The sequence below is a fragment of the Geotrypetes seraphini genome, chromosome 10 (assembly GCF_902459505.1).
Source record: "Geotrypetes seraphini chromosome 10, aGeoSer1.1, whole genome shotgun sequence".
NCBI lineage: Eukaryota > Metazoa > Chordata > Amphibia > Gymnophiona > Dermophiidae > Geotrypetes > Geotrypetes seraphini.
Genome location: NC_047093.1, coordinates 37,908,890 through 37,924,764, shown reverse-complemented (window position 1 = coordinate 37,924,764; position 15,875 = coordinate 37,908,890). Strand labels below are relative to the sequence as shown.

The following is a 15,875-nucleotide window of genomic DNA, read 5'->3' as shown; positions in this document are numbered from 1 at the left end:
CCTTAACTTACAGAAAGCTAGAACAAGGGTTATAGAGTACTAATTCTATATGAACATAAGAATAGCCTTACTGGGTCAGACCAATGGTCCATCTAGTCCCAGTATCCGCTCTTCATGGTGGCCAATCCAGGTCACAAGTATCTGGCAAAATCCCAAATAGTAGCAGCATTCCATGCAAGCAATCCAGAGCAAGTAGTAGCTCCCTCCTTCCTCCCCCCAATATCTGTCTCATTAGCAGACTATGGATTTTTTCTCCAGGAACTTTTGTCCAAACCTTTTTAAAACCAGCCACATTAACCACTCTTACTACATCCTCTAGCAATGCATTCCAGACCTTAACTATTCTCTGAGTGAAAAAATATTTCTTCCTGTAACTTTATTGAGTACTCCCTAGTCTAATTTTTGAAGGAGTAAAAAATTGATCCACTTGTACCCATTCTACATCACTCAGGATTTTGTAAACGTTGATCATATTTCCCCTCAGCCATTTCTTTTTTTTTATTTATAAATATTTATTGATTTTTAAACTTTGACAATGCAATACAATTATCTGAACATAAATATTTCATAAAAAGCATTATTAAACATACAATTTATACTTAGAACAATCATTTTCACCCCCCTTACCAAATTACTACAATAAGACAAATTATATAATTATAATATTATAATTAAGTATTTTAATAAATAAAATATCTTTCCCTCCCTTCCCTGGATGTGTAAGGAATCTACCAACCTCAAAAAATATATAAATAAAATAAATAAATACATTACAATTATTATAATGTTACAAATATAGTCAATGGACTCCATACTCTATTAAATGTACCGCTAAACCCCAAACACTCTGCATTAATTTTTTCATATTTATACGTGGTACAACATTTGTCCACCAAAACGTGTAATTTACTCTGTCATACCTCTTCCAATTATGTGTAATCAATTGGATAACTATTTCCGTCATTATCATAAAAAGTTGACTTTTATATTTATCCAAAGAAGGCTTGACATGTAAAAGCGTACCACAGATTATGGCTTCATATGTTAGGGGAATTGCTGAATCAAGAATAAGATTCATTTGTCTCCAAATTGATTTCCAGAAATTAAGTATCAAAGGACAATAATATAACAGATGATCCAAAGTCCCTATATCATTATCTTCAAAATGCTCTTCCTCACCTTCAAGGTAAAAGCCATGAACTCACTTGCATTCATTGACAGATTGTTAATTCCATATACAACTTCCAGATCACTTCAATCAACTTCTCAATATCTCCTTGCAATTCCTTCTATTTGACATCTATTACACCTGGAATTATCTAACTTTTGTACACGAATTGGGGGGGTCCAAAAAATCCTATGCAATAAAAATAACCAAGTTTGTCTCATAGATGCTGACCTTGTTCACTTCAACCTCCAAGACCAAATTTGTGGCCAACAAGATACAGAAATATACTGTTTTATCTCGATGCTCCAAATGTCTCTAAGACTATTTTTTGGCTTTTTATTCAAAAATTTAGAAATTAATTTATACCACTGGGCAGCCTGATGTCCTACTAAATCTGTCTGGTAGCAAAGGATCTGCAAGCTGTAATAATTTTTAAAATTTTTCCATTCAGGGAACCCACTCCGAATGGCCTGCTTCAACTGCAACCACCTATATTGTTGAGACCTCAGAATGCCAAATGATTGTTGTAGTTGTAAAAAAAATCAAGCAGTTTTCCATTACATCTCTTTTCTAAGCTGAAGAGCCCTAACCTCTTTAGTCTTTCCTCACACGAGAGGAGTTCTGTCCCCTTTAAACGGAGAGTGTGGCGCAGTGGTTAAAGCTACAGCCTCAGCACCCTGAGGTTGTGGGTTCAAACCCACACTGCTCCTTGTGACCCTGGGAAAGTCACTTAATCCACCCCCCCCCCTCCCCATTGTCCCAGGTGCATTAGATAGATTGTGAGCCTGCCAGAACAGACAGGGAAAAATGCTTGAGTACTTGAATAAATTCATGTAAACCATTCTGATCTTCCCTGGGAGAAAAGTATAGAAAAATAAATAAATTATCATCTTGTTCACTCTTCTTTGAACCTTTTCTAGTTCCGCTATATCTTTTTTTGAGATCAGGCGACCAGAACTGAATGCAGTACTCAAGGTGAGGTCACGCCGTGGAGTGATACAGAGGCAGGAACCACATTACAGGTCATGGACCTGACAGGCCGCCGCGGGAGCGGACCGCTGGGCGCGATGGACCAGTGGTCTGACCCAGTGGTGGCAACTTCTTATGTTCTTATGTTCTTTACCATCCCTTTTCTAATTTTTTATGCGCATTATCAGAGATATCAGAATCAGAAGACCGAGGAATTGGACTCTGTAAATTAGCAGAATTTCTTTAAAAGTTACAAGATATTATAGATACTAGAGCCCCTCTCTTTTTTAATTCTGAACAGGAGAAAATAAGAATATTGAAGCTTTATTTTGCTAAGAAAAAAGAAAAAAAAATTGTGGTCACAATCTCCTTATCTTCCCAGATGTCTCCAGGGCAACTGAGGAAACAGTTTCTTTTTTTTTTTTTAGTTCATTAGTTTTTATTGAATATTATAAGAAATTTACAGAAGGCAGTTCAAACACACAAAATCTGAATAAGACACAATGGTGTAGAAAAAGTCCATATCTACAATCATTTACATACAACCAGATTAATAAAAAGAATCTAGGGTATGTGTAACTGCTAATAGAAGATATATGAAAGGCAGAAAAGCAGGGAGAGTGAAATAAGAGAGAGGGAAAGAAAGAGGGAGAAAAAGAAAAAGAGAGAGATAGATAGATAGAGATAGAGATAGGAAACAGTTTCTTGAATATAAATCTAGCGTTAACACTAATTAGAGCTTATTTTTTTTTCTCCAGTTTCCATGTCGGTGTTTATTAATTAACTTTGAAGCAAAAAGATATGTGTTCTGTGTTCCACCTCAATTGATACATTTTTGTTGGATGAGGAAATTGGTGCGAGTGGTAATTAGGTCTTAATTAAGTAGAGTCTAAATATTGGATATATAATTGTCCTGTTTGCTTGAATATATGTTTGAAATGGAACAGAATTTTCCCGGTTCCCTGTGATGAGAACTACTTTCTTTGTATATGATACATTGCAATAAATATAAATGGGGGGGAGGGGGGAGCTGCTACAGTGCACTAAACATAGGCGTAGTGGGCCTGATTCTATAAATAGCACCTAAATTGGTAGGCGCCTATGGAAACAGCACCTACCAAGGGCACCTTTTACGAAGGTGCGCTACGGGTTTTACCGCACGCACCGGATTATAGCCAAAAATCTACTGCCTGCTCAAAAGGAGACGGTAGCGACTAGAGCATGCGGCATTTTAGCGTGTGTTATTCCACGCGTTAAGGCCCTAGCACGCCTTTGTAAAAGGATCCCGAAATGTCATTCAGAGTTAGGAGTCATTTATAGGAGTGGTTCCCAGCGGGGGCGCTACTGCCCACCGGTGGCCGCTGAGAAATCTAAGGGGGGCATTTTGTGTCCAAGTCATATTGAGGGGGCATTGAGGACCATCTGCCACCCCCTTGAGCAATTGGTGGATCCAATGGCCACTGATGGCAGCACTGTGATCTTTGTTTTGATTCTTCAACTTTTGACGCTGCAACTTTTTACCGCCACGGCCACATTCTCACCAAGTCCCACGCGACTGCCCCAAAGCTTCTCCTCTGATGCAAGCTTTCCAGGCAGAAACAGGAAGTGCATCAGAGGAGAAGCTCTAGGGCAGTCGCGCGGGACTTGGTGAGAACGTCGCTGCGTCCGGCAAAAAGTTGAAGCGTCAAAAGTTGAAGAATCAAAACAAAGACAACAGTGCCGCCATCAGTGGCTATTGGATTCACCACTTCCGGACACCAGAAAGAGAAAACTATGAAGAGTGCCCACAAAGGTAAGGGGAATGGAGGAAGGTGGCCAGATGAGGGGAAGAGGTTGAGTGGCGCTGAAGGGAAGTGGAGGGAGAGGGTGAAGGGTAACAGACACTGAAGGGAAGTGAGGAGGGAGAAAGAGGGAAGCAGACGCTGAAGGGAAGTGGAGAGAGAAGAAGGAGCAGACGCTGGATGGAAGTTTCATCACATCAAGCTCAGCTGTCTCACTAATAATATTATATTCATTTTCTTAATAACATATATTTTTTAATCAATATTGTTATCTTCTAATAAAATAATTTTAAAAAATTTGTTCTTGTTTTTCAATATATCGTATGTACAATATAGAGGGAGCTATCAAGTCATTCACTGAAAAAGTGGGCTCTGATTCATAAAAAGTTGGGAACCTATGGTATAGATGAATGAAATAAAAAGCTGTGTAGAAGGTTTATGAAGCACACCTCAACTGGACCAGTACCAAATCTTCTTAGAGGGATTATTTAAAACCACAGTGGAATACATTCTCGTTTTCTATATTTTGGGGGGTCCAGGTGGCACAATGCTCCTGTCTTCTATTACCACTGAGAAAGTCCTTCACCCCCCCTTAGTTTGTGATAGTGATAGATCTCTCCTCTAACCCAAATTTTGCTTTTCAATTAATATTTTCTTGCCTTCATTTAATTCAAGGAGACAGTCACTCTAGAGTTCCATGCAGATATGAGTCAGCAAAATGGGGATAAAGGATGAGTCAGCGCTGTGATGACAGTAGGCACTTCAGAGCAGTAGAATGGATGCTTAGCAACACATGCTCTAAAGGGAGCAAAAGACATGGAAATGCCGCAGCACACAAAGAACCCATTAGAACCGTGCATATGCATGCTTTGTTTGTCATTTATATTATTATGGCCCTAATGAGCTTTAAATGTCAACATCTATGGTGCTGATTAAGTGATGCATGAGCTTCTAAAATGGTTGATAATAGCAGACGTTTAATTTTTGTGAGGTATTACTTGGCTTTTCTCCATAGCACGTGAAGCAGAACATATATAGAACAGTTCTTCAATAGGCTTTTTTTTTTTTTTAAAGAGCCATTACTATTATTCATTCAAATAAACCATACCAAATGTACACAGTACTATACCAAGAGACACATACGTGACAGTCGTACCCCATGAAGTTTTCATTCTCCAGTAGTCAGAAAGACAGGCAAGTAAGACACACAGATAAAAAATAATAAGGCTTCAGCTTAAAAAGGGCAGGACCAAGACTAATAAAAAATGATCAACTGAGGGGCCCTTTTACTAAGGAGCATTAAGCCTTAACGCATGCTTACTATGTGACAAACAGGCTTCCACAAAACATGTTACAAGAGTTTAGCGGTATTTTGCCTGTTAGAGCAAGGACTGTAGCAGAACGTGACTTAGGGGTGATCATCAGTGAGGACATAAAGACTGCCAAGCAAGTGGAGAAAGCTTCATCTAAGGCTAGACAAATCATAGGTTGTATACGTAGGAGTTTCGTCAGCTGTAAGCCCGAAGTCATTATGCCTTTGTATAGATCCATGGTGAGACCCCATCTGGAATACTGTGTACAATTCTGGAGGCCGCATTACCGCAAAGATGTGCTGAGACTTGAGTCGGTCCAGCGAATGGCAACCCGGATGGTCTCGGGACTCAAGGATTTCCCGTATGAGGAATGGCTGAATAAATTGCAGCTGTACTCACTTGAGGAACGCAGAGAAAGGGGACACATGATCGAGGTGTTCAAATATCTCACGGGCCATATTGAGGTAGAAGAGGATATCTACTTTTTCAAAGGCCGCATGGCAACAAGAGGGCATCCGTGGAAAATCAGGAACGGGAAACTACATGGTGACACCAGGAAATACTTCTTCACCGAAAGGGTGGTTGATCGCTGGAATAATCTTCCGCTACAGGTAATTGAGGCCAGCAGCGTGCCTGATTTTAAGACAAAATGGGATCGTCACATGGGATCTCTTCACAGAGAAAGATAGGGAGGGCTTTGGGGTGGGCAGACTTGATGGGCCGTGGCCCTTATCTGCCGTCTGATTCTATGTTTCTATGTTAACCCGAAAAAAAAATAATTAAAAAATGACTTGAATTCTTCTACATTAAATCTGAGCTTAGTGTGCAGGAAAGTCCCGCATTAAAACATGCAAAGCCCAGATTCTAACACCCTATAGTACAAAGACCTTTAAACCTGTTGTATTACAGTTGGGAACAGTGGCGTAGGCAGTATGTAGGAATCACTGCTGGCAGCCTGTTGCTGCTGGATGGGTGGTCCTGAGCCCAAACTGGACATCTCTGGTTGGAAATAACCAAGGAAGGGGCAACTTTAACTGAGTAGAACAACATGGAATTACAGTAATATGAGAAAAGCCAATGAGATGGGATAGGCCAAGTTCAAGATCCTTAACAAGATGTTTGTGTAGTACTGTCTTATACTCAGAGAATCTTCACTAAATGATTCCTAAGTGCATATGGGCTGCAAAAACCCAAAGGAACAGTGCAGTTTAGGGGTGAAGAACTTATGTGCACGACAGAAGAGTGGGACTTGGGTATGATTGTATGTGATGATCTTTAGGTGGCCAAACAGGTTGAAAAGGTGACGGCGAAAGCTACAAGGATGCTAGGGTGCATAGGAAGAGGTATGGCCATTGGTAAAAGGAGGTATTAATGCCCCTGTATTAGACTCTGGTGAGACTTCATTTAGAATATTGTGTACAATTCTGAAGGCCGCACCTTCAAAAAGATATACAAAGGATGGAGTTGGTCCAGAGGAAGGCTACTAAAATGGTATGTGGTCTTCATCATAAGGCGTATGGGGACAGACTTAAAGATCTCAATCTGTATACTTTGGAGGAAAGGCGGGAGAGGGGAGATATGTTTACGTGGCGTAAATGCGCGTGAGTCGAGTCTCTTTCATTTGAAAGGAAGCTCTGGAATGAGAGGGCATTGGACGAAGTTAAGAGGTAATAGACTCCGGAGTATTCTAAGGAAATACCTTTTTACAGAAAGGGTGGTAGATGCATGGAACAGTCTCCCAGAAGTGTGTCTGAATTCAAGAAGGCGTGGGATAGGCATGTGAGATCTCTTAGAGAGAGGAAGAGATAATGGTTACTTCGGATGGGCAGACTGGATGAACAATTGGTCTTTATCTGCCATCGTGTTTCTATGTTTCTATGTAACATTTGAAGCTAGTTTAGGGCAGCTTTGTGCAATTCCAAATCATTTACTAGAAACAAAAAATAGGGAATAAGATTTACCGTATATAATCAAATATAAACCAAACAGAATATAAACCGGGATAACATTTCCCCCCCCCCCCCCCCCCCCCCATTTTTAGGGGAAAAATATTAACTCACATATAAACCGATGGTTTATATTCAAGTGTTGCCCAGCTGTACACCTACCTGTCTCACCCAAACCTAGTGCTGGCCTGTCCCCGGATTCACCTTAAATCCATATATTGTAACACCTTTACAGAGGCTCATGTAAACCTCTCTGAATTGACTCCCCCATCATTAGTAGCAGTATAGAAGCTTTCAATAAGCTATAAAGTTAGGTACCTAGATCAGCTTGCCTAGCCAATCTAGGTGCCAAACTTAATGATTTAAAAAGCTTAATTGGTGCCAACAATTGACAATTAACTTGTACATAATTGACATTAATTGCATTTAATTGGACGGTAGATGCCTACCAGAATGCAAGTGTGGTTAGGGGGTGGATCATGGGCATGATTTACTTGTAGGTGCCTGTTTTGAACTTAGGCACCAGTATTTAGGTCGAGAAAACCCTGGCATTAATATAGTGCACCTAAGGTTAAGATGCCTGTTGATGCCTAAGACCACTTTAGGAACATAAGAATAGCCTTACTGGGTCAGACCAATGGTCCATCAAGCCCAGTACTCCGTTCTCAGGTTGGCCAATCCAGGTCACTAGTACCTGGCCAAAACCCAAGGTGTAGCAATATTCCATGCTACCAATACAGAGCTAGCAGTGGCTTCCTCATGTCTTTCTCAATAATAGACTATGGACTTTTCCTCCAATAACTTGTCCAAACCTTTCTTAAAACCAGCTACGCTACCCACTCTTACCATATCCTCTGGCAATGCGTTCCAGAGCTTAACTATTCTCTGAGTGAAAAAAAAATTCCTCCTATTGGTTTTAAGAGTATTTCCCTGTAACTTCATCAAATGTCCCCTAGTCTTTATAATTTTTGATGGAGTGAAAAATCGATCCACTTGTACCTGTTCTACTCCACTCAGGATTCTGTAGACTTCAATCATATCTCCCCTCAGCTGTCTCTTTTCCAAGCTGAAGAGCCCTAACCATTTTAGTCTTTCCTCATACGAGAGGAGTTCCATCCCCTTTACCATCTTGGTCGCTCTTCTTTAAACCTTTTCTAGCGCCACTATATCTTTCTTGAGATGAGACCAGAATTGAACGCAATACTCCAAATGAGGTTGCACCATGGAGCGATACAGGGGCATTATGACATTCTTAGTCTGTTAACCATTCCTTATTTAATAATTCCCAGGTTTCATCGTATTGTCTACAATGATACTCAGATCCTTTTCTTGGGTGGCAACTCCCAAGGTGGACCCTAGCATCCGGTAACTGTGCTCAAAGGGAGGCAGTAGCGGCTAGTGCATGCGGCAATCTAGCGTGCGCTATTCCGCGCGTTAAGGCCCTAGTGCGGCTTTGTAAAAGGAGCCCTAAGTTTTAGGCACTGTCTATAGAATTGGACCCACAGTGTTTTAGAATAGCATGTAGGCAGATCTGTGTGTAAGTCCAAACCAGTGCCAATTAATATCAATAGTTAATTATTAAAGGCTTGCTTCTCTTTGTTTGCATGGTCTCAGTTTCTTTTCCTCATTGAGGGGAGGATTGGGTGGTTTGGTGGGTCAGGTTTTGGGGTGTGAAAGGATGGGCTTGGGGCTTCTTTGGTAGGGGGTCATAAGAATTCAAGCCCCCTTCCTGACCATGTTATTTTTGGGTTGATTGGTTATCGGGTCCAGGGATTACTCTATGGGCTCCTTTTACAAAGCTAGTGGTTTTAGCGTGTGCTTAGCGCGCACTAAATTGCCATGTGTGTTAGACGCTAACGCCAGCATTGAGCTGGCGTTAGTTCTAGCCACGTAGCGCGGGTTTAGCGCATGCTAAAATTCTGCGTGCGCTAAAAACGCTATCGCAGCTTAGTAAAAGGAGCCCTATGTTTCTTAACGGGATATTATACTGTAACTTTTGATGCATAGTTTTCAAGCTCCCTATTGTTTATTGTATTTTTCGTATCCCGCTTAATGCAGTAGTTCAAAGCAGCTTACAAATTAAAATGAAATTAGGTACTTGAGAAAAACAACCCTATCTCTCCCGAAGGCTCACAATCTAGCTAAAGTACCTGATTAGAATAAAAATATATAATACAATTCCAAGGTGGCGGTAAATTATCCTTCTCCGACATTATTTACATATTCTAGGATTTATGGGAAAGGGGGTTAGGGGGTGCCTTGCTTGTATAATTGTTGAAGTATGGTTACAAGCAAGCAAAGGGAAGAAGAAAACCCCACCTTAAAAGTTCAAAACAATCCAATAAAAGACAAGGTAGACGTCTATCCGACCAATGGGTAAAACTTTATTAAAATATGCTTTTATTCCTAGTTATAGTCCCAACTAAGATCCAAGTTTCAGCATGGTTGAAACGCCTTCATCAGGGGACAATGATAAAAACATTTGAACATATATAAGTCATGACACAATAAAATAAATCACAATTAAATAGTAGCATAATTTAAAAGTACATGCTTTCTAAAAACCGAAATTCTAAAAGACATGCATATATACGTGAAATCTTATGATGGTTTTTCACACTTGAAATTTGAAACTATTTCATAAACTTTTATAGTGACAATTGTGTCACTGCATGTGGTCGATGTCTGTTTGAATTTAGAGTCGTTCAACATGTCTGCACGCATTTTCTGAGTTGAAAACACCTCTGGGGACTTTTTACAGAAAACACATGCTGGACTTTTCACAGATTTATCTTGATAAAGCGGCCTTATAATAATGAGCTCCAGATTCGTATAGGGCTCCTTTTACTAAACCGCGTTAGGGCTTTAACGCGCAGAATTGCACACGCTAAATTGCCCTACTGCGCTAGACCTTAACGCCAGCATTGAGCTGGCGTTAGTTCTAGCTGTGTAGCGCAGGTTTAGTGCGCGCTAAAATGCTGCGTGCGCTAAAAACACTAACGCAGCTTAGTAAAAGGAGTCCTTAGTGCTGACACATTTTACTGGCATTCCCTCATTTCATTAAAGCCATGATAGAGATTTCTACCATCTCCTAGAGCGCTAAATGCTCCGACACTCATAGAATTCCTGCGAGCGGAATCAGATCATTTCGCTTTCTGGGCCACTGGAGAAACCTCTATCGCGGCTTAATAAAAGGGGAGGTGGGGAAGAGCTCAGTCTCTGATTGTAGTTTAGGTTTCCCTTGTATTCCTGAGAAGAAATACCATAGCCACAGTGCAGGGAAATAACTCACTTTCCTGCATATGTAATTCCTCTTGAGTTCAGAAGATGAAGAAAAGGTGAGTAACAATTCTAAAAAACCAGATGTAGAGTCAATCGGCCCCAGCACAGTTAGACAAGCTGGGCTGCAGTATGGTTGGTAACCTCATAAATGCAGTTTCAGGTGGGCTATGTAGGGGGGGGATTCTGGCAGGCCGGTGATCTTTGAGGGGGTGGGGGGTGTCCAAAAGGAGGGATTGGGCATCCCTCCTGCTGGCGATCTTTGGAGGGGGTGTCCAGCAGGAGGGACTGGGCATCCCTCCTGCCAGTGATGTTTGCGGAGGAGTGTCCAGCAGGAGGGATTGGGCATCCCTCCTGCCGGTAGTTTTCGCAGGGGTGGGTTGTCAAGGCCATGGCTGCTACACTTATCACGACAGGGAGATCCCTTGCCGCAATAAGCTCAGCGGCTGCATCTGCTTTACATGTAGGCCAGCATTTTTTATCGCTGGCCGTGGAGGTATTCGCTACAGCGCTCAAAGAGCTAATACTACCATGGCCAGCAATTAAAAAAAAAAAAATAACACGGCTTCGTAAAAGGGAGGGTATGGGGTTAGATAGTAGAGGTATCAGGTAGGATTAGCTAGTAGGGTGTGATTTATGTTATCCAGCAGCCCTATAGCTTCCTTGGAGCATCAGGTCACACATTAACAATCCAGTGCTGCCAGGGATGAAAAATAATTCAGCTGGGTATTCTTTACAATTCTTGATATACTGCAACATATCCACTATTTGGCATCTATGCAGTTTACAACCAAGTAATTTATCAGGTACTCCAAGTGCTTTTCCTGGCAGGCTCACATTCTAGTTACAGTGCCTGGGGCAGTGGAGGGTTAAGTGACTTGCCCAGGGTCACAAGGGGTGGCACTGGGATTAACCCTGCAAACTCAGGTGCCGAGGCAATAGCTCTAACCACTAAGCTGCATAAGCTGCACTGTTCAGGTGCCATAATAACGAGGTGCTTTGCATCTCTTTATTATGTAGCTTGCACTGTAGTAAGCTAAAGTGCATAAATGCCAGTTAATGCAGGATTTTGCCTTTTAATGCCTGTTCAGTGGCTAAAATCGTGCATTATCCCCTTCCTGCATATTAGTAACTCCCCCTCCTAACCTCATGCTAATAATAATAATAAATTTTATTTTTATACCGCAGTACCTCTCGGTTCTATGAAGTTAACAATAATGCAAAGCTGAACAAAAACAGCGATAGTACAGCAATAGCATTAAAATTCATGATAACATCAGACGAATTTATCAAAAAGATAAGTTTTAACATTTTTCCTAAAAGTTTGGTAGGAATTAGAAGCCACAATCAAATCACGTGGAGGGGCATAATAAAAAAATACATCTACATCCGTTTTGGGCCTATGTTGCTAGTCGCTGAAAATCGGACATGTCAAAAGTCCATTCTCGAAAAATATGTTCCAGAATTTATTTTTTTTTCCCCGAGAATCGTCTACTTCCATGTGCTGCTGTTTGATCGTCCAGATTGCTAAATCGTCTATCTTTATACCCCATTCTCATCCATAAATTCGTCCAAGTCAAAAACGCCTAGAACAAGACCTTTTGGGCGTGGTAGGGGCCAGCAAACGGATGGACTGGCCACCCTGACATGACAACAGAGTAGTGGGGCACCTTACTGCTGCAAACCTCACAAAAACAGAGCCACATAAACATCTCACCACAACTCCCTTATAGGTCATGGTGAGTCCCCCAAAACCTACTAGACCCACCTGTCTACAACCCCAATAGCCCTTATAGCTGCAGGTGCCACTTGTATGGCAGTACAGTAGGGTTTTGGTGGGTACACATTTTTTACCATGAATGCAGGGCAGGATTAACCAATAGGCCAAGTAGGCACGTGCCTAGGGCCCGAAATGGTCAGGGGGACCCGATGAAGGAGGGCATCAACATTATTTTTTCCAAACAGCGATGGGTCCCTCCAGCATCGATTGGCATCACGGGTCCCCCCCCCCCCAATCGACGGAAAGTAAGACAAGCAAGCAACGTGGGTAAGAAAGGCATCGGGAACTGTAATTGTACAAGCGTTGCTGTTTGCCCAAAGCTTCCCTCTGACACAGCTTCCGGTTTCCGCCTGGGTGCATGGTGGGGTGGGGCGGGGCAGGGGGCCCAGTGTACTTGTGTGCCTGGGGGCCCTCGACGAATTAATCCTGCCCTGCATGAATGCAGTGATTAGAGTGACTTATGGGCCTGGGTCCTCCCCTTTATGGTTCACTAGCTTCCCCACCCCCGACTACTTAAACCACCTCTGTGCAGCTCTACTAGGCTTTCCTATGCCAGGTGCTGATGTTCTGGAGGCAGGTATGTACGTTTTAATTCTGATTTTTATGGCTTTGGTGGGGGTCTGTGGTCACTGGGGGAATGTTTGGGTGTATGTTCTTTGTGGTTATCTGTCACTTTGGATACCTTCTGGGCACTTAGACCTGGTTTTAGATTGCCTAAGTCACTACTTATAAGTTCCTTCTAGGCAGTCTTGTTAAACTTTCGGTTATACTTGCAGTACAACTAAGTCTACGTCAGCCCACGTCCCGCCCAAATCCCACCCTCATCACTCCTCCTAAAAAGTCCCTTTCAGCTCTGGGCCTAAGCTGTTTTTAGATACGTCTGAAACTCACTTCGATTATCGGCACTTGGACGATCTGTCTTTAAGGTCATTCAAGTACCGATTTAGGCGGGATTTTAGACATATTTCTGTTTCAACTATGAGCCCCTTAATGTTTTACTCCATTTGCCAGCTTGGAAAGATAAGAGTTCTTTCAAGAAATCTTGTATACATGCATCCTTTTAAGGATGGAAAAGAGAAAAAAGATCAGCCACGTGTACATTGTTTTTAGGATGAGACGCCTCTGCATTTTAAACGCCAACACTACAATAATACACATTTGCCTGTAAACCAGAAAAACTGCAGTGTCATTATATATACAAAATTTTCAGGAGCTATGGCACCCTCTGTCTCTGTGATATATATTTGTATTATCATCTTCTCTCGCTGCCAACAAGTCATAAAACAAGGCAGCAGTTCAAACCCCCATCTGCCCTCCTAGATGATGGCTTGCGTCATTGCCTGCTCAGAAATGGCTGTCGGCTCTGATCCTTAAAATTCCAGAAATTAAATCATCAAAATATCACAAACAAAGCTATGGGCCGTACTCTCTTAGCTCCACGCCACAAAGGATGAAAGCCATTTTCTTTTATTTTTATAGATTAATGCCTGTAGTGCAAATCAAACACCATCTGTGTATATCTGAGTTGACATTTCCACATGGCCAAGCAAATGTCGGTATGTCGGTTGTTGAAATGTTCAGATATGCTTGAACTGTGCTATTCTATTTGTCTTTTGGAGGCAAATGAGCTATAAGGAACCAAAATAAAGGATTGCTTTTGTAACATCCTAGGTGAGCACTGGATCTTTTCTTCCACTTCTAGTTGACCTCTGAGTAGGGTTACCATATGGCTTCAGAAAAAGGAGGACGGATTAAGACATCTGGGTTTTACTCCCATTGCTTTCAGTGGAAGTAAAACCCGGATGTCTTAGTCCGTCCTCCTTTTTCTGGAGCCATATGGTAACCCTACCTCAGAGCCCCTTGGTCATATTGACTACTGGAACTACAGCCAAGGGTAGTACAGTTTATTCAGTTCATCCTTCCCTTAGATCAGTGGTTCCCAACCCTGTCCTAGAGGTTTTCAGAATAGCCCTAATGAATATGCATGGAGCAGATTTGCATGCCTGTCACCTCCATTATATGCAAATCTCTCTCATGCATATTCATTAGGATTAGCCTGAAAACCCGATTGGCTGGTGGTCCTCCAGGACAGGGTTGGGAACCACTGCCTTAGTAGGTTGTTTGAAATTCTGTGGCCATTATACTTACCAGTCCGCTGAATAATGGAATAAAATTGTCAATCCCTTTCACACAGACTACCAGTAACAACTTTTTTTTTTCTATATATATTTGCACAGGATGGATGACATCCAGCTCTGTAAAGAAATCACAAGGCTGAAAAAGGAATTGCAGAAGCTCGTTTCCATCCCAGGTACTTAAAAAAAGATAATGTCGATGTTCACGGATCTGAGGCTAGTTTTTGTTCAGTTCTGTCAAGAAGATAAGATTGAATTTGCTGTAGAAAGTTCAAATATCACTGAACTGTACTGAAAAGGAAAACTACAGCCAAGATAATGAGCAAATTCTTTGAAAATGGTTCTGATTTTGGTTGCTTTTCACCTGTGAGGCAGGTAAGAGCCTGTCAAAGAAACAGCACTTTATCTGTTTTCCAGTGCAAACATAGTTCACTAAGCCTACAGTATACCAAATCGATTTAGTTTATGAAATGCACAAAAGCAGTAGTAGTGAAGTGAAGAGGTGGTGCCGTGGTGGGGAACCATTTTCTAATCAAAACAATCTTTTTGCACTTTTAATGTAAGCTTCTAAGAAGCAGTTCAACGGAAACAAGTTTAATGCCTGATCGTTTTCTGTGGTAATGGGAAAAATCTACAGGCTGCATGCGCTACCACAGAGAAACAAGGACATTTTCTTCTACTGACCTGGATGTGGCGTATGGATCACTTTTCTTTCACCTTTTTTTTTTTTTTTTTTACAGGGCTGTGTTTATTTTGGGGAACAATTTGGTTGATGGCCATCCTTTATTGACCAATACAAAACTGTCCAGTCAATATTCAGCCAGCAAAAGTCAATATTTTTAAAAACATGGGGGCCCAGATGCACAAAACTCTGACATCACGGTAAAAATGACTGTGGTGGGAGCAACTTTTTCTATTACTAGCGATGCTCAGCACAATAGCATGCAAATTATATGCATGCTATTCGTGCAGAGAATTGTCAGTAGAAGGGGGAGAAACTGTGCCTGGTACTTGCTCAGAACAGCAATCACTAGCACAGCTCCTCCTCCTGCCTAACCTATAAAAAAAAGCAGTTCCTGGTCTCCCTGCCTGCTGGTTCAGCTGATTGGGGATTCCCCTGCCCCAATAAGCTGAACCATCAGGTAGGGAGACCAGGGGGCCACTTTTTTTTGTTTGTTTGTTTTTAATGGCCACAGCTATTATGCATGTGTTACACACAACATCTGAGCCTATGTTTAAAAAAAAAAAAAAGTTACAGGACCCCCATGCCAGGACTCCGATCCCCCAACCCCCCAGCCCCCATACTTAAAAAAAATCCACAGAAGTGATGCCCATTCCCTCCTGATGAGGGGTCATGCTGGGAGCCCCCTCCTCCCCTGACCACTCTACCTTTAAATTGAAGACCTGGTGGTCTGATGGGCTACCCCACTTCCTCTGACACTCCCCTGTACATTAAAATTGAAGACTGGCATGCCTGCCTCTTCAAAATGGTGGGATTTCCCCT

At 41.8% G+C, this 15,875-nt stretch overlaps 1 protein-coding gene across 4 annotated transcripts in view; it reads left to right on the top strand.

The window, feature by feature from the left end:
- Positions 1-15,875, top strand: part of LOC117367771 (bMERB domain-containing protein 1-like) — a 70,968-nt gene that overhangs the window by 42,763 nt on the left and 12,330 nt on the right. For all 4 annotated transcript variants that reach the window (XM_033960691.1, XM_033960693.1, XM_033960692.1 and 1 more), the window contains exon 3: positions 14,474-14,547. In XM_033960691.1, the coding sequence (XP_033816582.1) occupies positions 14,474-14,547 (74 nt within the window). The remainder of the gene's footprint in view (positions 1-14,473; positions 14,548-15,875) is intronic.